This window comes from Symphalangus syndactylus, chromosome 22 (genome assembly GCF_028878055.3).
Source record: "Symphalangus syndactylus isolate Jambi chromosome 22, NHGRI_mSymSyn1-v2.1_pri, whole genome shotgun sequence".
Taxonomy (NCBI): Eukaryota; Metazoa; Chordata; class Mammalia; order Primates; family Hylobatidae; genus Symphalangus; species Symphalangus syndactylus.
The window spans coordinates 10,387,352-10,407,038 of NC_072444.2; the positions used below are offsets into that span (position 1 = coordinate 10,387,352).

General features: G+C 58.4%; 2 protein-coding genes across 6 annotated transcripts in view; one reads left to right on the top strand and one right to left on the bottom strand.

The window, feature by feature from the left end:
• Positions 1 to 19,687, top strand: part of MAP3K6 (mitogen-activated protein kinase kinase kinase 6) — a 31,763-nt gene that overhangs the window by 6,963 nt on the left and 5,113 nt on the right. For 2 of the 3 annotated variants that reach the window (XM_055261271.2, XM_055261273.2), the window contains 13 exons: positions 209 to 345; positions 679 to 784; positions 1,331 to 1,488; positions 1,586 to 1,778; positions 1,878 to 2,016; positions 2,321 to 2,474; positions 2,609 to 2,785; positions 3,070 to 3,175; positions 3,432 to 3,576; positions 3,666 to 3,778; positions 4,154 to 4,227; positions 4,509 to 4,585; positions 4,785 to 5,075. In XM_055261271.2, coding sequence (XP_055117246.1) covers positions 209 to 345; positions 679 to 784; positions 1,331 to 1,488; positions 1,586 to 1,778; positions 1,878 to 2,016; positions 2,321 to 2,474; positions 2,609 to 2,785; positions 3,070 to 3,175; positions 3,432 to 3,576; positions 3,666 to 3,778; positions 4,154 to 4,227; positions 4,509 to 4,585; positions 4,785 to 4,863 — 1,658 coding nt within the window. In that variant the 3' untranslated portion in view covers positions 4,864 to 5,075. Of the gene's footprint in view, positions 1 to 208; positions 346 to 678; positions 785 to 1,330; positions 1,489 to 1,585; positions 1,779 to 1,877; positions 2,017 to 2,320; positions 2,475 to 2,608; positions 2,786 to 3,069; positions 3,176 to 3,431; positions 3,577 to 3,665; positions 3,779 to 4,153; positions 4,228 to 4,508; positions 4,586 to 4,784; positions 5,076 to 19,687 lie in introns of those variants that run through there. The other variant, XM_055261274.2, reaches the window with a different exon arrangement.
• Positions 6,317 to 18,185, bottom strand: SYTL1 (synaptotagmin like 1). Of its 3 annotated transcripts, none has more exons than XM_055261306.2 (15): positions 18,025 to 18,185; positions 14,736 to 14,964; positions 12,710 to 12,858; positions 12,399 to 12,471; positions 12,267 to 12,312; positions 11,129 to 11,165; positions 10,784 to 10,884; positions 10,517 to 10,630; positions 10,139 to 10,299; positions 9,786 to 9,882; positions 9,317 to 9,475; positions 8,933 to 9,011; positions 8,714 to 8,813; positions 6,761 to 6,966; positions 6,317 to 6,536 (listed from the first exon to the last, which is right to left on the bottom strand). In XM_055261306.2, exons 2-15 carry the CDS (start codon positions 14,924 to 14,926, stop codon positions 6,397 to 6,399), a joined length of 1,653 nt encoding a protein of 550 aa, XP_055117281.1. In that variant the 5' UTR covers positions 14,927 to 14,964; positions 18,025 to 18,185; the 3' UTR covers positions 6,317 to 6,396. The 3 variants fall into 3 exon arrangements, with proteins under 3 accessions (XP_055117281.1, XP_055117280.1, XP_063487522.1); XM_055261305.2 differs by having other exon boundaries at positions 11,129 to 11,201; positions 18,025 to 18,184; XM_063631452.1 differs by lacking the exon at positions 18,025 to 18,185 and adding an exon at positions 16,854 to 17,998 and having other exon boundaries at positions 11,129 to 11,201.

A 19,687-nucleotide genomic window follows, 5' to 3' on the forward strand; every position in this document is an offset into this window, starting at 1 on the left:
TGGGGCATGGGACCGAGGCAGGCAGGGGTAGAGAGCCCTAGGGGGAAATGCACCCTAGTGCGTGTGGGTGGTGTAGCCTAGAATTAGCTGAGGAGTGGCGCTGGGTGATGGAGTTGGGGCTACAACATGGTGTGTCTAGGCCTTGAGCAGAGAGATGTGGGCTGGAGCCAGTGGGTGGGAAGAATGAACTTGGACTGTCCCCACCCAGGCAGCCTGTCCTCCTTGCTGCGGTCAGTGTGGGGACCCCTGAAGGACAACGAGAGCACCATCAGTTTCTACACCCGCCAGATCCTGCAGGGACTTGGCTACTTGCACGACAACCACATCGTGCACAGGGACATCAAGGTAAGCCCTGGGGCTGGCCCGCCCTCATCTGCTGGGGTGGTGGGGAAGGACGCATGGTCCCAGACACAGGCTGGCAGTTTAGATTAAGTGAGCAGACCTGTTGCAAAGGGTAGGGAATTCATCAGGGAGGCTCCTTCGAGAAGGAGGGGAGAAGTTCAGCTCTGAAGCCAAACCAATTGTCAGTTCCCAGAGGGGCATATAAGTGGGATGGCAAGGGAGAGTGTTGACAGAGGCAGGACCAGGCTGGGATCTCCAGGAGATGGGATCCCAGAAAGAGGGTCTAGTTCTGCCAGCAGGGGCCCAGCCCAGTGTCCACTAATGGCTATCAATCAGGGGGACAACGTGCTGATCAACACCTTCAGTGGGCTGCTCAAGATTTCTGACTTCGGCACCTCCAAGCGGCTGGCAGGCCTCACACCTTGCACTGAGACCTTCACAGGTAACAAGCTGTGGGGGTGGTGAGTGGGGATGCTGACCTGGGGCAGAAGATCTCTTGGAACTTTCCAGGGAATGGGGTTTCTCCTAGGCATGGAGTTGGAGTCCTCATGGGGAATGAAACCCAGGGTGAATGATTGGGCCAGGGCTGAGGTGATGGCATCTAGAACTGGAGCTTGGATAAGTGATGAAATTGACTTTAGCAGTTGAGGAGTGTTGATGTAGGCCAAGGTGGGAGTTGGAGGAAAAAGCGGGTGATGGAGTTCAGGGGGACGATGCAAGCCAGGATGTGTGCTGGAGCGCTTCTGTGGGTGATGGAGTCTGTGAATGTGGCGGAGCCCAGGATGAATGATGGAAGCCTTGGCAGGTGATGGAACCCAGGTGATGGAACTCAGGATAGATGTTTGATGACCAGGTTAGGTGTTGAGGTACGTTTTGGATGATACGTTCAGTATGGGTGCAGTCGGCCTGAGGATGATGGCATTCCCCTCCCTGCTCCAACCCCATGATGAAGCCTAGATGGGCATTGGTGCTCCCGTTTCTGTCCTAGGAACTCTGCAGTATATGGCCCCAGAAATCATTGACCAGGGCCCACGTGGGTATGGGAAAGCAGCTGACATCTGGTCACTGGGCTGCACTGTCATTGAGATGGCCACAGGTCGCCCCCCCTTCCATGAGCTAGGGAGCCCACAGGCTGCCATGTTTCAGGTGAGACCCCTTTGGGCCTGGCCCATGGAAGTGACATAGGGCCAGCCTGGGCCTTGGACACCTCTGAATGTCACCGTTGTTCACCTTCCCCCAACAGGTGGGTATGTACAAGGTCCATCCGCCAATGCCCGGCTCTCTGTCGGCCGAGGCCCAAGCCTTTCTCCTCCGAACTTTTGAGCCAGACCCCCGCCTCCGAGCCAGCGCCCAGACACTGCTGGGGGACCCCTTCCTGCAGCCTGGGAAAAGGAGCCGCAGCCCCAGCTCCCCACGACATGCTCCACAGCCCTCAGGTGCTTGGGGGTGGTGGGATGGGCACACCGGAGGGCAGAGGAGTAGTGGAGCTGTGAGGGTGGAGGAGAGCCCAGCTGACAGCTCTGTCCCTCCCTCAGATGCCCCTTCTGCCAGTCCCACTCCTTCAGCCAACTCAACCACCCAGTCTCAGACATTCCCGTGCCCTCAGGCACCCTCTCAGCACCCGCCCAGCCCCCCGAAGCGCTGCCTCAGTTATGGGGGCACCAGCCAGCTCCGGTGAGACTTAGGATCCTGGGATGGGTTCCATTTGCCTGGTTTTGCCTTTTTCTCCCCTCCTACAAAAGCCGTCCCTGGGGACCTGGGCACCTTGACCACTTGTGAATGTGGCATTTGGTGCCTCCCCATGCCCTGTTCTGCCATCTCTAACTTGGACTTGTTGTGTCCTCGCAGTGCGGGGTTCATCTATGTTCATGTCTGTGAGATAGGCATAAAAGTAGGAGAGCCAGGATTCAAACCCGGCAACAGAGGTGACTGGCCGGTTGCTGCCCGTCCTCAATCAGCAGCTCGCCCTTGTGCCCAGGGTGCCCGAGGAGCCTGCGGCCGAGGAGCCTACGTCTCCGGAGGAGAGCTCGGGGCTGAGCCTGCTGCACCAGGAGAGCAAGCGTCGGGCCATGCTGGCCGCGGTATTGGAGCAGGAACTGCCGGCGCTGGCGGCGAATCTGCACCAGGAGCAGGTGGGCGGTCCGCCCTAGCGCCCCCTGGTGGTCGCGCAGGGTCAGGACACCTGCTGATGTCCCCGCCCCCCACCTCCGCGGCAGCGTCTCTTTTGGCTGGAACACTCGCTGACAACCCCTCTCTTCCTTCTCAGGGGGCCCGTCTGGGCAGAAACCATGTGGAAGAGCTGCTGCGCTGCCTCAGGGCCCACATCCACACTCCCAACCGCCGGCAGCTGGCCCAGGAGCTGCGGGCTCTGCAAGGACGGCTGAGGGCCCAGGGCCTTGGGCCTGCACTTCTGCACAGACCGCTGTTTGCCTTCCCGGATGCGGTGAGGGCGCCTTCTGGTAGTTAGAGCTGCCCAGCAACAGGTAGTGAGCTCCCCGTGCCTGGTGAGGTGCCAGGACTTGACGTTCCAAGATTCCCTGTCTCCTCCGTGAAGATCAGGCCTGCAGCAAAAAACCGTCTGCCCAGTCTTAGCTTCCCAGGCCTTCCCTGGACCTCAAGCCCGCCCACCCCACTCGCCTCCCGCCGAAGACTTTCTAGGCCTTTCCAACTCAAGCCCCGCCTCTAATTGAGGCTCAGCTGCCTCAGCGGCACCTCCCTCCCCCGCAGGTGAAGCAGATCCTCCGCAGGCGCCAGATCCGTCCACACTGGATGTTCGTCCTGGACTCACTGCTCAGCCGTGCTGTGCGGGCAGCCCTGGCTGTGCTAGGCCCGGGTAGGAGGGGAATGCCACGGGCCTCCTGCCAGCTAGGGTGTGATGCTTGCTGGGCGCGGTGAACATCGAATGGGGCCGGTGGGGCCAGGCGGGACAGGGGCGGGCAGGCGCCGGTGGCTAAATGGACATCTCCCATACCGGCACCGCCTGGGGCCTGCCCAGAGCTGGGCACCCTACCCCTGCACTCCCTTGCTGGGGTCTGGGGTTCCCAAACGGGCGTTGTAGCCTTGCCTGAGTTCACCGCACTGGGCTGCAGAGGTGGAGAAGGAGGCGGTCTCACCGAGGTCGGAGGAGCTGAGTCAAGAAGGGGACTCCCAGCAGAGCCTGCTTCCAGTGGAGCCCGAGCAGGGCCCCGCTCCTCTGATGGTGCAGCTGAGCCTCTTGAGGGCAGAGACTGATCGGTAAAGCCCCTTGGAATCGCTCATAGCCTCTGCCAGGCTTCAACCCACTCCCCACTCCCCACTCCATTCTACTCTTCTGCGCCCCACAGGCTGCGCGAAGTCCTGGCGGGGAAGGAACGGGAGTACCAGGCCCTGGTGCAGCGGGCTCTACAGCGGCTGAATGAGGAAGCCCGGACCGATGCCCTGGCCCCAGAGCCTCCAAGTGAGTGGGCCTTGGCTGGAGAACATTATTGGTGGGTCCGAGGCAGCTTCTAGCACAAGGCACCCTTGGGCTCATCACCTGACGGGCTCATCACCTGAGCAGGCCTTGGCTAGAGAACACTGTTGTGGATTCGAGGCAGCTTCTAGCACGAGGCACCCTTGGGCTCATCACCTGACGGGCTCATCACCTGAGTGGGCCTTGGCTAGAGAACACTGTTGTGGATCCGAGGCAGCTTCTAGCACGAGGCACCCTTGGGCTCATCACCTGACGGGCTCATCACCTGAGCGGGCCTTGGCTAGAGAACACTGTTGTGGATTCGAGGCAGCTTCTAGCAGGAGGCACTCTTGGGCTCATCACCTGACTGCTTCTTGACAGCTGCTCTTTCAACGGACCAGGGCCTGGTGCAGTGGCTACAGCAACTGAATGTGGATTCAGGCACCATCCAAATGGTGAGTCGAGGAGTGCTTGGCTATCCCTGACCTCACCAGCCAAAGCCTCCATCTCTGTCCATCTTCCTGCTCTTCTCACTGTGCCCTCTGATGCAGAGAATCTCAATACCAGAAGAACACTTAGTATTCTCGTCCCATTGTATGGATGAGAAAACTGAGGCCCAGAAGGGTGTGATCTGCCTCAGTATTTTGGCAGGAGAGCAGAGCTAGTACCTGGGTCTCGACACATCTTTCTGTAATTTCTTATTTGCCTGTTTCTGCGCGTCTTTGACCACATTCAGCTGTTGAACCATAGCTTCACCCTCCACACCCTGCTCACCTATGCCACTCGAGATGACCTTATCTACACCCGCATCAGGTACATCCTGGGCCCCCCAAGTGTGAACCATGCATATGGCCTCATCCTGGCCAACTGCAGGCCTGCCTAGGTTCCTTCCTGGAAACCAAAGGGGCACCTGGGTCCCCTAGGGACAGAGGGGGCACTGAGCAGACAGTGGGTGCAAGAGAGAGTCCAGGGCCACCTTCTGGCTGAGCCACACCGAGTCCATTACCCCCAGGGGAGGGATGGTATGCCGCATCTGGAGGGCCATCTTGGCACAGCGAACAGGATCCACACCTGTCACCCCTGGACCCTGAGAGGCTGAATGAGGGAATCAGAGGCCAGACAGACCCAAGGATGGATGAATAGAGAGGACAAAGGCAGCTTCTGACACACCAGCCCCAGGACCTGGGGCGACTGGAGGAAGCCAGGCGAGTGGGGGCCAGGACTGGTTCCAGTGAGAGAAACCAACCACAGGCACCCAAGCACTACCAGACAAAGCGTATTAAACAGAAGACTTTTGAACCTTTGTCCTGGCAATTTTGGAGGCGTATGGGGGAAGGGGTATCCTGGGAAGAGCCCCCTAGGTCTTTTTAAAAAAAATGTTTTTGCTGGCTGGGCACGGTGGCTCACGCCTGTAATCCCAGCACTTTGGGAGGCCAAGGCGGGCAGATCACGAGGTCAGGAGATCGAGACCATCCTGGCTAACACGGTGAAACCCAGTCTCTACTAAAAATACAAAAAAATTAGCCGGGCGTGGTGGCGGGCCCCTGTAGTCCCAACTACTCGGGAGTCTGAGGCAGGAGAATGGTGTGAACCCGGGAGGCGGAGCTTGCAGTGAGCCGAGATTGTGCCACTGCTCTCCAGCCCGGGCGACAGAGCGAGACTTTGTCTCAAAAAAAAAATAAATAAATAAATAAATGAAAAAAAAAAGGTTTTAGGCTGGGTGCGGTGGCTCAGGCCTGTAATCCCCACACTTTGGGAGGCCGAGGTGGGTGGATCATGAGGTTAGGAGTTCAAGACCAGCCTGACCAACATGGTGAAACCTCGTCTCTACTAAAAATACAAAAATTAGCTGGGCGTGGTGGCATGTGCCTGTAATCCCAGCTACTCAGGTGGCTGAGGCAGGAGAATTGCTTGAAGCCAGGAGGCAGAGGTTGCAGTGAGCCGAGATCACGCCATTGCACTGCAGAGCGAGACTCCGTCTCAAAAAAATAACAAACTTTTTTTATAGACAAGGTCTCACTCTGTCATCCAGGCTGGAGTGCAGTGGCATAGTCATATTCACTGTAGCCTCAAGATTCTGGATTCAAGCTATCCTTCCTCCTCAGCCTCCTGAGTAGCTGGGACCGCAGCTGTGCACCACCATACCCACCTAATTTTTAAACATTTTTTTGTAGAAATAGCATCTCGCTTTGTGGCATAGCTCACTGCAGCCTCGAACTCCTGGGCACAAGCAATCTGCCTGCCTCAGCCTCCTGAGTAGCTGGGACTACAGGCATGTGACACCACCACCTGCAGCTAATTTTTAAAATTTTGTAGAGATGGGGTCTCGTTATGCTGCTCAGACTGGTCTTGCACTCTTGGGCTAAAGCAATCCTGCCTCAGCCTCCCAAAGCATTGGGGTTACAGGCGTGAACCACTGTGCCTGGCTTCTCTGAAGTCTTGGTGGCGGAGTCTGAAGTTCCTTCATCTGGCCCGTCTCACTTCCCTGGCGTTTTCCTGCAATCACCTTTCTTCCTCCCTGCCCCAGCAGACACCAGCCTTTCATTGCTCTTAGAACAGACTTTATTGACTTTAGCCAAGGGCAGGCCCTGAGATGGGGGTCCAGAGAGAGAGGCTTGGTGGGGCTACATCCTGGGGGCCAGGTTGGTTCTGAGGGGTAGAAGGCCATCCACCCACTCGCACGGCTGCTCCAGGAGGGCCTGCCACAGCCGCTTCTCCTCGGGTGTGGAATCCATCCAGGGCACCTGCAGCCCATAGCTGCTGCCTGGATGTGGGTGGGCAGGGGTTGAGGGCATGATCACACCGGACACCTTGGGGCCCCCAAACACCTGCCTGGTCCCGGATTATGCACTGTCCCCCGTTACCACCCTCAGTTCTCAGCAGATATCAAAGCTCAGGAAAGGACAGAGAGGTATCCAGGGCCACACACTGAGCCCCCATCTCCCAGGGCCTGTCACAGGGCCTGTCTCAGGGTGCTGTCCCACTTACCGGTGCCCAGGCTGAGGCGTGTGCCCCCCAGCTGGCGGTTGGCCAGGGCCCCATGGTCCCAGAGGGAGAGCTCGGCACAAGCCTGGCGCAGGTCAGCAGGCCCAAAGCCATCATACACCATGGTGTGATTGAACACAGGGCTGAGGCTGCGTCGCACAACCCTTGTACGCTGGCGGCTGGCCCGGCTGTCATCAGGCAGCACGAAGCTGTGCGGGAGGTGGCCTGGCATCAGGTGACCACCCCTCACACTCCCTAGAGTCATCCAGTCACCACGTCCCACTCGTTCTCCCTCACATATGTCCATGTCCCCTGGCTCCTGCCTGCCTGGCCTTAGACCTTCACTGCCCTGGGACCTTTGCACCAGCCTCCTCTCAGGTCTCCTGGCTTTAAAAGTTACATCTCCTGGCCGGGCGAGGTTGCTCACGCCTGTAATCCCAGCACTTTGGGAGGCCGAGGTGGGTGGATCACCTGAGGTCAGAAGTTCGAGACCAGCCTGGCCAACATGGTGAAACCCCATCTCTACTAAAAATACAAAAATTAGCTGGGCATGGTGGCGTGCACCTGTAATCCCAGCTACTCGGGAGGCTGAGGCAGGAGAATCGCTTGAGCCCAAGAGACTGAGGCTGCAGTGAGCTGAAATCACACCACTGCACTCCAGCCTAGGCAACAGAGTGAGACTGCGTCTTAAAGAAAATAATAATAGCTGGGCGTGGTGGCTCACGTCTGTAATCCCAGCACTTTGGGAGGCTGAGGCGGGCGGATCACAAGGTCAGGAGATCGAGACCATCCTGGTTAACATGGTAAAACCCCGTCTCTACTAAAAATACAAAAAAATTAGCTGGGCGTGGTGGCGGGCGCCTGTAGTCCCAGCTACTCAGGAGGCTGAGGCAAGAGAATGGCGTGAACCCGGGAGGTGGAGCTTGCAGTGCGCCAAGATGGTGCCGCTGCACTCCAGCCTGGGCAACAGCAGAGCGAGACTCCGTCTCAATAATAATAATAATAATAAAAAGTTACAGCTCCTATTCACAGGGCTGCAGAGCAATGTCTCTGAAATGCAGTTCTGCTATTCTCGCTGGCTCAGTGACTTTTATTATCTCCCTGTTGCTCCACCACACCCCTCCTCAAGCAGTTTCCAAGGTTTTTTTTTTATTTTTTGAGACAGTCTCGCTCTGTTTGGCCCAGGCTGGAGTGCAGTGGCCCAGGCTGGAGTGCAGTGGCATGATCTTGGCTCACTGCAGCCTTCCGGGTTCGAGTGATTCTCCCGCCTCAGTCTCTCAAGTAGCTGGGATTACAGGCACCCGCCACCACGCCCAGATAATTTTTTTGTACTTTTAATAGAGACGGGGTTTCACCATGTTGGTCAGGCTGGTCTCGAACTCCTGACCTCAGGTGATCCACCGGCCTCAGCCTCTCAAAATGCTGGGATTACAGGCATAGGCCACCATGCCTGGCCTGTTTCCAAGGTTTTCAAAGCCTGGGAACCCCCTCTGCAAAATACAGTGTTGCTCAGAAGTACAGTACCTCTGTACTGCAGCCTCTGGCTGCGTCAGGGTGGACACCCAGAAGTGATCCGCCTACCTCCATTTCACTCTCTAAGAGTGGAGGCAGCACCTGGAGGCACCTCTAGAAGTCCCCTGGAAGCTTACACTGAACTATAAGTTCCCGGCCAAGCCCCACAGCCTGGCCTCCCAGGTTCTCTATGGAAGGACCCTTGCAGCCCTCAGCCTCAGCTTTTCAACAAGTCCTATAGGCGCCAGTCACGCTGAAATGCAGCCCCTCGAAGGCGTCCTCAGCTTTCCTCACTCCAGGCCTTTGCCCAAACCGTCCCCTTCATCCCTACTCAGTGGTGAAAGCCCAGGCTGCGTGATCGTTGATTAGTAGGGGTTTGTCGAGGTTGGGCACTCCACTGCAGGCAAAAGAAGGGGGGAAGCCCCGAGGGCCAGCACTCCTCACCATTGTACGTAAGTGTCCAGGGATCCTGCCCGCAGCGGCAGGAGGTCCCGAGCCTCCTTCACCCAGAAGTGCAGCTCCCCGCTCGGGGGCAGTCCTGCGCCTGCGGAGAGGCTCGGCTCAGGCCCGCACACGGATGGAGTCCACCGCCCCCAAACCCGGGGACAGGAGTCTCCCGCTTTTCAGGGCGTGTCCAGCTTGGCCTCTCTGGCTGTCACTCACCCTCGGAGCCGGCGGGGACGTACTTGAGGGACAGGGCGAGTAACCCGCGGCTCGGAAGGTCGTCGGGAGAGGGTGGGACCTGCGAGAGGCGGGCTTATCGTGGAGCAGGGGCTAAGGGAAAGGGGCCTCAGGAGGGTGGGGTCTGCAGACCCGGATGGGGTGCGGCTGGCAGAGACGGCGGGGTCTGCCGGGGCGGAACCTAGGGGTCCTAGCGCCCTCAGGGAAGGGGCCGTGGCCGGCCGGGCTTCGCCTGGGGCCGTGAGGTTAAGAGGTTGAGGGGAGGCTCTGTCGAAGGTGGGGTGTGAGGGGGCTGCGGGAGAGCCTGGTGGGGTAAATGCGGGAGACCCGGGCCGCAGGTCTCCCCACGCGGCCTGGCTGCCTCACCCGGGGCTGCAGGGGGAGCCAGGTGGACTCAGAGCCCCAGTCCCACGTGTCCAGGGGCACTTCAACTTCGCCCAGAAAGATGTTGCGACCCAGGCTTTCGCGGTGCCACACGGACAGGCTCAGCACGCGGCCCTGGAGCTCGGCCTGCGGGACGGAGTACTGAGGGCAGGAGGTGCGCTTTAGCGGAGCGCTGCTGGTGGCCCGCGTAGATGCTGCGCGATTTGGCTGGGGCGGGTCCTACCGCGTTCCTACCGTGACGGAATTCTGGGGAGCCCCGAAGGGCATTAATGGGGGCCTGCACTATCACCACGCCCACCACAAGGCTGACAACACTGGATAACGAGTTAATGCCCCCCCCCCCCCGCCGATCCTCCGGGCAATGACGTTACTGGCTGCCCTTGCCACCTCGCCCCGCAGGAAGGGGCGTTCTGTTCATTAACGGGGAACCGCATCGTGGTCACAGTCTCACCCGGAGAGTCTCGTTGAAAACCGGATTCAGATTCCGTTTCTTCACTGCCGTCTTGCGCTTGCTCTGCTTATCCGGGAGGAGGTAGCTTTTGACGTAGCTGGGGAGGTGAGAACCCGAGGTGAGGAGGGGCCCTCCCAGAGCCTTCTCCCCTGCCTGTGGGCTCCCCCAGCCACCACCCCGAACACGTGCCAGGCCTCGTGCTAAGCGCTTTACAGGGATTGTCTCACTTAATCCCACGCCCCCCAGTAACGCTGTCGTTCCCATTTTGAAGATGAGGACGAGGAGGCCGAGACCCTGTGATTGGTGGGCTGGGCTGTGACAGCTGCGCCCCGCTTGGCCGGCTGGGCACTCACGGGTCCGAGCGGCGGCGCCGGGCGGCGGCCAGGCCCTGGCACTGGATCACGTGCACGCGCAGCTCGGCGGCGCCCGGCTCGTAGTGCAGCGCGAAGTGCACGGAGCCGCGGACCTGCACCGCCTCCGCCTCGCCTGACAGGCTCATCTGGCTGCCGCTCAGCTGCGGACGGGAGTGGGTGGGCGTCAGGGCCGCTCACAGGGCTCACGTCGGGGCCGGGGGCAGCGCGGAGGCTTCAGACCCGGGTCATGGGTGGCAGGCCGGGGGGCGGGGCGGGGGCTGCAGCGTTGGGTCCCGCGGCGAGGGAGGGGCAGGCAGGGGCTACGCTTCGGAACGGGTCCACCCCCCGGCCGCCCGGGTCCCCTCCCTCCCGCCTCACCGTGGAGGAGTTAAGGCTGGACACGGAGGAGCTGCTGCTGAGCATGCGGTCGAGTGAGGGGTCGGGCCCCGGGGCCTCCTCCCCGTTCTCCAGGATCTGGCACGCGGCCTTGGTCTGCAGAGGGGGCAAGTGACGGGGCGGCCCGTCTTTCCCCACCCCTGCCCCGAGCGCCCTGGGTCGCGGGCGGTTCGCAGCCCTGGGCAGGAGCGCTCCCCGCCCGGAGTCCGCTCCGGATGTTGAGAGCAGCCACGGGCCACTCCCGCCTACCTGGGCTTGCGGGGGCCGCGGCTCCTGCCCTCCCCACGACGCGGGCTCCAGCTCCGGGTCCGCCTCCTCGGCACAGACCTGCTGGTCTCCTTGGCCAGGATCTGGGGTGGGGCACGAGATGCTAAGCGAGCCCTCTCCTGCTCGCCCCTAATTAAATTCGGAGGAACTGGTTTACAACCCCAGCGAGTGCAGATTCAGGCCCCGGTGCTGCCCTGGGATCGTCCCCACTTCCGAAGCAGGGTGGGAGTGGGGGTCAGGAGAGTGAACACAGGTGGTTGGGGCCCCTTAGGGCTGCCTCTGACCCCCAAAATCTCTCCGTGCTACCCAACAGACGCTCCCACTCACCTTCCTGGGCCTGGGACGCCTCCTCAGGATCTGAAGCCTTTTGGGGGACAGAAGGCGATGGGAAATCAGGTCCCTGAAGGAAGAAAGGGGTAGAGGTCACAGTACGGAGGCTGGCGAGGAAGAGGTCAAAGGTCATATTGGGGTCAGAGGTCATAGGGCTCCAGCCAGCTACCCCAGTTTCAGGTTTAGGGCAGCCCTCGGGGCTGGGCTGGCAGCCAGCTGCAGGAGCGGTGAGACCAGTGCTTCACAGCCCACCCCGCAGGGCTTGTGCCGCCTGACTCCCTGCTCCCATTGGTGGGGGCATTCATACCTGAGTCCTCCACCTCTGCCAGGCCAGGCCAGTCCCTTCCAAACTCCTTTTTTTTTTAATTGACCCATTGGTAGACAACCTTTTTTCTTTTTTAAAAAACTTATTATTTTTAATTGAGACAGAGTTTCACTCTTGTTGCCCAGGCTGGAGTGCAATGGTGCGACCTTGGCTCATCACAACCTCCGCCTCCTGGGTTCAAGCGATTCTCCTGCCTCAGCCTCCCGAGTAGCTGAGATTCCAGGTTATGCACCACCATGCCCGGCTAATTTTGTATTTTTAGTAGAGATGGGGTTTCTCCCTGTTAGTCAGGCTGGTCTCGAGCTCCTGACCTCAGGTGATCTCGGCTTCCCAAAGTGCTGGGATTATAGGCGTGAACTGCCATGACTGGCCTTTTTTTAAATTTATTTTTTATAGAGATGGGGGGCATTTTGCTATGTTGCCCAGGCTGGTCTTGAACTCCTCGGCTCAAGCGATCCTCCTGCATCAGCCTCCCAAAATGCTGGGATTACAGGCATGAGCCACCGCGCCTGGCCCAACTTCACCCCTTAATAGCCAGATTCAGAAGTTCCCTTAGAGGCTGGGTCCATATACCACTGTTCACCACCATTCACCACCGTTTACCACCGTTCACCATTGTTCACCACCGTTCGTCACCATTCACCACTGTTCACCACTGTTCCACCCGGGAGGTGATGAGGTGCAGACACGGGAAGGGACATGTCCAGGGTCTCCCCATTCCCAGGCTGGGGCTCTTTCCCCGCTGTGCCCCGCACATTCCACCTCCCCTCCAGGGACACCGTACTCACATGTTGGCTCATTCACTCTTACCTCAGTCTCCCTGAGCCTCTCCTGAGGGGCCTCATCAATGGTGAGCCTAGGAGTAGGGAGAGGATGCTCTCAGAGGGAGGGACCCTGGTGACTGGTGGGCACCGTCTCCCCCTTCCTGAGACTCCTCCTCACCTGGGCTCTGGCCCCTCTTCCTTCTCTTTCACAGCAGCCTCAGCCTCCCTGTCGCAGCCTGGAGCCTGGTCTCCTGGGCACAGGTGAGAAGTTCTGTGAGCCCCCATGCTCAGGAAGCCTGGCTGTGACTCGGGAGAGGCCCTGGGAGATGCCCACCCACCCCATGCCCATGGAGGGGCATTGCCCACTCAAAGACACACAGTACTGGGGGCAGCCAGGACTGGAGCCCTAGTGGTCCTCTTTCCCTGTCCACATACAGCCAGCGCCCCGGACGGCACATGGCTTGCCCTGCCCCGAGGATCTCCTCTCACCCCTGGCGCTCTTCTTCCTGCGCATAGACGCTCGGACAAGGTCAGAGCCGAAGTGGGCATTGTGGTGCCGCTGGGAGCGTGCTTCCTGGAACCAGTCCCCCGTCAGGATCTTCAGCTGCCCAGGGTCTGCCAGTGAGGCCCGGAGCTTGCTGGAGGAAGGGGGAGGGTGTGGCTGTCATGACTCACCCAAGCAACATTCCCGCCACCCACACTGTAACAGGCTTGGGACCAGGAGCCAGGGACCCAGCAGCAAATCAGACTTGATCTGTGCTGTGGAGGAGCTCGGGCTGCTGGGGAGACCAAGTCCAGACAGAAGAGACAAGTACACTATAGTGAGCTGGATGATGTGATAGAAGTAAGAAAAGCCAGCTCTGCCTGTGAGAATCCAGGAGGGCTTCCCGGAGGAGGTGACATTTGAATTGCCGTTATTTATTTATTTATTTACTTAATTATTTTGAGATGGGGTCTCCCTCTATGCCCAGGCTGGAGTGCTGTGGCGCAGTCTCAGCTCACTGCAACCTTCACCTCCCAGGCTCAAGTGATCCTCCCACCTCAGCCTCCTGAGTAGCTGGGACTACAGGCACATGCCACCATACCCAGCTAATTTTTAATTTTTTTTTTGTAGAGACAGGGCTTTTCCATGTTTCCCAGGCTGGTCTGTAACTCCTGGACTCAAGCAATCCACCTGTCTCAGCCTCCCACAATGTTGTAAGTCACCATGCCCAGCCTTGAATTTCTTCTTAAAAGACAAATTGGAATTCTCCAGGTAGAGAAGGATAATAATTATTATACTTTTTATTATTATTTTTTTGAGACAGGGTCTTGTTCTGTTGCCCAGGCTGGAGTGCAGTGGCATGATCATGGCTCATTGCAGCCTGACCTCCTGGTTCAAGCAATCCTCTCACCTCAGCTGCCTAAATAGCTGGGACTACAGGCGCACACCACCACACCAGGCTAATTTTTTATATTTTCTAGAAATGGGGTCTCACTGTGTTGTCCAGGCTGGTCTTGAATTCCTGGGCTCAAGCAGTCCTCCTGTCTCAGCCTCTCAAAGTGCTAGGATTACAGGCGTTGCCACTATCTCTGGCCAATTCCTCTTAAATCAGTGAAGTAGAACTCCTTAGCCCCCTTTTACAGACGAGGAGCGTGGTGCTCAAGGAGGGTCACGTGAGTTGCCAAGGCTACATAGCTAGAAGTGTCTGTCCCCAAACATTGCTTGTAACGCCCATGCTCTTCTACCACTGTGCTCTTCCAGGAAGAAGTACCAGCGTAGGCATAGAAGTGAAGAGTGGGTTCAGGGACTGGGGAGCACCTGAGTGACTGGAGGGGTCACTTTGTGTCTGTGTGTCAGGTGGGGGTTATGGTGAAAGAGGAGATGGTGGGGGCTGGCAAGGACCGACCAGGGACCATGCCCAGGAGCTTGCCCTTGACACTGGGGAGCCAGGGGAAGTTTTCAGCAGGGATATTAAGGACAGATCTGGCCAGGCACGGTGGTTCTCATCTGTAATCCCAGCACTTTGGGAGGCTGAGGCGGGTGGACCATCTGAGGTCAGAGGTTCGAGACCAGCTTGGCCAACATGGTGAAAACCCATCTCTACTAAAAATATAGAAATTAGTTGGGCGTGGTGGCGTGTGCCTATAATCCCAGCTACTTGGGAGGCTGAGGCAGGAGAATCGCTTGAACCCAGAGGGCTGGAGGTTGCAGTGAGCCAAGATTGTGCCACTTCACTCCAGCCTGGGCGAAAAAATGAAACTCTGTCTCAAAAAAAAAAAAGACAGATCTGGGGAGCACCAGCTGCAGGAGGTGGGCCCAAGAGGCAAGCCTGGAGGTAGGGAGGCTGGCAAGAAAGCTGGTGCAGTCACCCCTGGAGAAGTGATGGGCTGTGAGCTGGCCAAGGCCAGAGGAGACTAAAGGGCGAAACCAAGAACCACCCAGACATCTGACAGGCAGTGGTGTCGGTAGGGACCAGGATGGGGGCCACTCAAGCCTCTTGGTGCTCCCCGGCCAGGGTCTGCCCTGCCTTACCTGACCCGCCCCTCCTCCAGCTGGCGCAGGCGGGCATCTCGTTGGAGGACGCCAGCAATGGCCTCCTGCTCCTCCTCCGTCAGGAAGCTGAGGTCCAACAGTCCTTCAGTCTCAGGCTTTGGCCCATGCGCCATGGGGAGGGAGGGCAGAGCCCAAAGCCCCTCTTGAGATGGGTGGCCCCTCTGGGGCATCAGCTGGGGCTGTGCCCCAGGTGGGCACACGTAGCTTCCTGGGGGCAGACCGAGGGTCAGGTCAAGCCCTGCACAAATGCTTGGCACATCCTGGAACCAACAGCCCTTTTCTCCCCAAACACTTGGCCGGGTATGTGTAGGGTGCCACCCCAGGACGGCTGAGCTCAAGGTGGGGTGAGACACTCATGCACACATGCATACACTAGCCCTTGAACACACTCAGGGACACAGTGGAAGAAGCCAGAGACACACCTGCACACACCCTGAGGTAGAGCCACACAGAAGTGCAGCGATGGAACACACAGACGCACGTGCACACGCGGATCCATGTAGGCATAGATATGGTCGCACATGCACACAGACACCTGCATAAAGACAGGCGCATGCACAGCTGTTCCCCCAGAAAGGGCCCTCTGCAGACACAGACCTGGACCCGTGCCCATGAGAGACATGCACACACATTCTTTTTTTTTTTTTTGAGAAGGAGTCTTGCTTTGTTGCCCAGGCTGGAGTACAGTGGCGCGATCTCATCTCATTGCAACCTCCACCCGACGGGTTCAAACCTCCTGCCTCAGCCTCCTGAGTAGCTGGGATTATAGGCATGCACCATCACGCCCAGCTAATTTTTGTATTGTTAGTAGAGACGGGGTTTGACGATGTTGGCTAGGCTGGCCTCAAACTCCTGACCTCGTGATCTGCCTGCCTCAGCCTCCCAAAGTGCTGGGAGTACAGGCGTGAGCCACCACGCCCGGCCCTACACATGTTCTTAAATCTGCACACAGTGGCCAGGTGCGGTGGCTCACACGTGTAATCCCAACACTTTGGGAGGCCAAGGTGGGCCGATCACCTGAGGTCAGGAGTTCGAGACCAGCCTGGCCAACATGGTGAAACCCCCGTCTCTACTAAAAATACAAAAATTATGGCCGGATACAGTGGCTCACCCCTGTAATCCCAGCACTTTGGGAGGCCAAGGCGGGCAGATCACCTGAAGTCAAGAGTTTGAGACCAGCCTGACCAACATGGAGAAACCCCGTTTCTACTAAAAATACAAAATTAGCCGGGCATGGTGATGCATGCCTGTAATCCCAGCTACTCGGGAGGCTGAGGTGGGAGAATTGCTTGAACCTGGGAGGCAGAGGTTATGGTAAACCGAGATCACACCATTGCACTCCAGCCTGGGCAAAAAGAGCGAAACTCTGTCTCCAAAAAAAAAAAAATGAAAAGAAAAGAACAATTAGCTGGGCGTGGTGGCACATGCCTGTAATTCCAGCTACTTGGGAAGCGAGGCAGGAGAATCGCTTGAACCCGAGAGGCGGAGGTTGCAGTGAGCTGAGATGGCGCCACTGCACTCCAGCCTGGGCAACAGAGTGAGACTCTGTCTCAAAACAAAAACAAACCAACAAACCTGCACACAGCCCAGGCACAACAACGGGGATGGGTTCACCTAGACAAGAACAAGTCTGGGGACAGATATGTCCCTCAATAAAGATGTCCATAAAAATCACACAGACTTTGGCACACACATCGCCCGGCTAACTGGGTTGTAAGCTCCTTGGAGGCAGGGAGAGGGAGTCACCCTCAAAGCCATTACTTTGCCCACAACAGATGGTTGGTAAAAGGTTGATTAATTAAATGCAGAAATATGCCTGCACATACATGGAAATGCACGCATACGACCACCCACCTAGACAGACACACACACGTACACACACACACATCTGCTCACTCCCCCGCGCCAGGAACCTCATAGCCTGGGTCCCCTCCCGCCACCACCTCCACCCTGCCCTGGCCCACTTGGCCTTCCTGTCTGAGGCAACCTCCTCCTCAGCCCACACCCCCAACTTCCTCCCCTGAGGTAACTGCCGCACCCACTCCCACGGAGGCCTCCAACCCGGGGATGCCCCCGCCGCCAGCCCTGCCCTCTTGCCTGGAGCCACCGGGCCCCTCTGCTCTGGCCACACAGTTCTCCCAAGACCAGGCTGGGATCCCGGCGGTGGAGGCCTAGGCTGGCACAGCAGCCCACGCTCAGGTACCACAGTGACTCCGGAAAGAAAATATTTGCCCAGCGCCGAGGGGCGTGTAGACGTGGCAAGGGGCCCATGACTTGGTCAGGGCTGTGTCCTGAGCCCACTGGGCGGCCTCTCCTCTCTTCCCCGCCCCTTCCATGCCACGGCTCCAGGTGGGGCTGAGACCGGTGGAGGCAGCTTGGCGGGCAGGTCCTGGCTTGCGTCCGCCGCCTGCTATGCTCTGTCCCCTCCCAGCTGAGTCAGTGGCCGAGCCCCAGCGATCCCTCTTGACACCCTCAGGAGCAGAAGGCCTCGGCATGGCTGCACGGTGTGCATTCACTCTGTGGATACCCGTGTGCTCCCCAGCAGCAGTTTCCCTGAACTTCTATGGCCAAGGCGTGGGTCTTGCAAGTGCACAGTTTGGCCTCCCCTGTGGCTTGGGGTGTGAGCCCACGTCCCTCTCTGTGCCCTGTTGTGTGGCTGTGTGGGTCCGAGTCTGGTGGGCATGTCTGCGTGGGGTGGGTCTGTGAGCTGTGTAGTTGCTGTGTGTGTCTTTGTGTCCTGCTGCAGTGTGATGCTGCATGGTGACTATATTGTCTGTGTGGTGTGTTCAGTGACTTTCTAGGTGACAGCGCCGTGTGGGGTGTGTACGGTATGCATTGTGCATTTCTTCCTGTGCTGTACGTGTGACTGGGCTGTGTGCTGTGGGGTGTCCCCTGGTGCCTTGGGGGCCACCAGGTGTGTGTGTCTGAGTGTGGGTGGAGGCCGGGAGGACATTCGGCAGAACTGAGCCTATTTCTGTCCTGCGGGCCTGTCTGAGCTGGGCCATGGGCGTCCTCAGCAGTACCCCCTCCCTGAAGTCCCCTCTCCTACCAGAGGCAGAATCAAGTGTTTGGTCTTCCCTGCTGTTTCAACACTGTGGGACAGACCCATTGGTCAAGAGGAGGGTCTGTCCATCTGTCCGGCTGTTCCAGTTCCAGACATGCGCCCACCTCCCCCAACCCCAAGGTGCTGGAGGGTGCTCAGGATACCAGGTGGCAGTGCCTGCGTCTCTGGACCCTGACAGGGGACCCTGGCACCGACATGTGTTACCTGTAGGGGTCCAGTATGGGGGGACACCTTCGCAGGTGGCTCCAGCTCCCCTGGCAGCCGAGTTTCAGGGACGGGGAGAAGAGCCGTGAGGGAAGAAGGCTGACTCAACAGGCAGCCCAGCCAGCAGCTGCCCCACACTGAGGAGGAGGAAACACCTCAGCAGGGCCTGATGCAAAACCGGGCCTGGACTCCCAGCGCCCCGGGGTGTGCCCCCGCAGCGGACTGGAGAGGCCCAGCTTGGCCCCAGCTCCACTGAGCAGGCCCCAGCCACTCTGTAGAATGGGTAGCAGCCCCACCTTGCCCACAACGGAGCTGATAGGAACTCGCTTTGAAAGCAAGTTAGAAACCTTTCTTTTCCAGCCCCAAGGGGAATGGAAGGATGGCAGACTTTGCAGTTAGACCACCCTGCGCAGAGTCCCTGCTCTGCCACTGGGTGTGCGACCTTAAGCAGGTCTCCTCCATTTCTTCTGATGCAAACTGTGGGTAGCAGAGTGCAAAGAGCCTATATTAAGGGAAGTGAAAGTGCCCAGTGCAAGCTGGCATAGTCGGGGTGAGGTGTCTCCACTCCAGCGTAGTCCAATGCCCACGGCCATCTCAGCAGCTGCTGCCTTCTATATCCACATGCACTTCTGGGACATGCTGGCAGAGCAGCCTTCTCTGTCCCCTCTGCTGTCCTGGGCCCCATCTGTTTGAGGAGGCCTGAACTCTTCCAGTGCCAAGGTGAGGGTCCCGTACCCTCTGTCTATGGGGAGCCCCCCTGAACACCCCATTCTACACCCAGATTCTGCCCACCCTGGGATTAGAAGGTTTGGGCCCTAGATTACATTGGCTTCAGGACCATGAACCTCCTGGGTTGTCTTGGGCACAAGAGGCCACACCAAAGCTTTCTGACTCCCCCCAAGTCCACTTCACTTCCCATGGCCTGCCCTGGCCCGACCCCCTCCCCTGAACCTAGGGCCATGCATTAAAGATTAGCAGGCTCCTCATAGACCCCTGGGAGAGGTAGGACAAGGGGTGGATTCTAAACAAAACCAGTCTGGGCACGGTGACTCATGCCTGTAATCCCAGTACTTTAAGAGGTCGAGGTGGGCGGATCACTCTAGGACAGGAGTTTGAGACCAGTCTGGCCAACATAGTGAAACCCCGTCTCAGGCCAGGCGCGGTGGCTAACGCCTGTAATCCCAGCACTTTGGGAGGCCGAGGCAGGTGGATCACAAGGTCAGGAGTTCGAGACCAGCCTGGCCAATATGGTGAAACCCTGTCTCTACTAAAAATACAAAAATTAGCTGGGTGTGGTGGCGGACGCCTGTAGTCCCAGCTACTCGGGAGGCTGAGGCAGGAGAATCGCTTGAGCCCAGGAGGCGGAGGTTGAAGTGAGCTGAGATCAGGCCACTGCACTCCAGCCTGGGAGACAGAGCTAGACTCTGTCTTTAAAAAAAAAAAAAAAAAAGAAAAGAAACCCCGTCTCTACTCAAAATACAAAAATTAACCGGGCACGGTGGCAGGTGCTTGCAGTCCCAGCTACTCGGGAGGCTGAGGCAGGAAAATCGCTTGAGCCCAGGAGGCGGAGGTTGCAGTGAGCCGAGATTGCACCACTGCACTCCAGCCTGGACAACACAGCGAGACTCCGTCTCAGAAAAGCAAACAAGGCCGGGCATGGTGG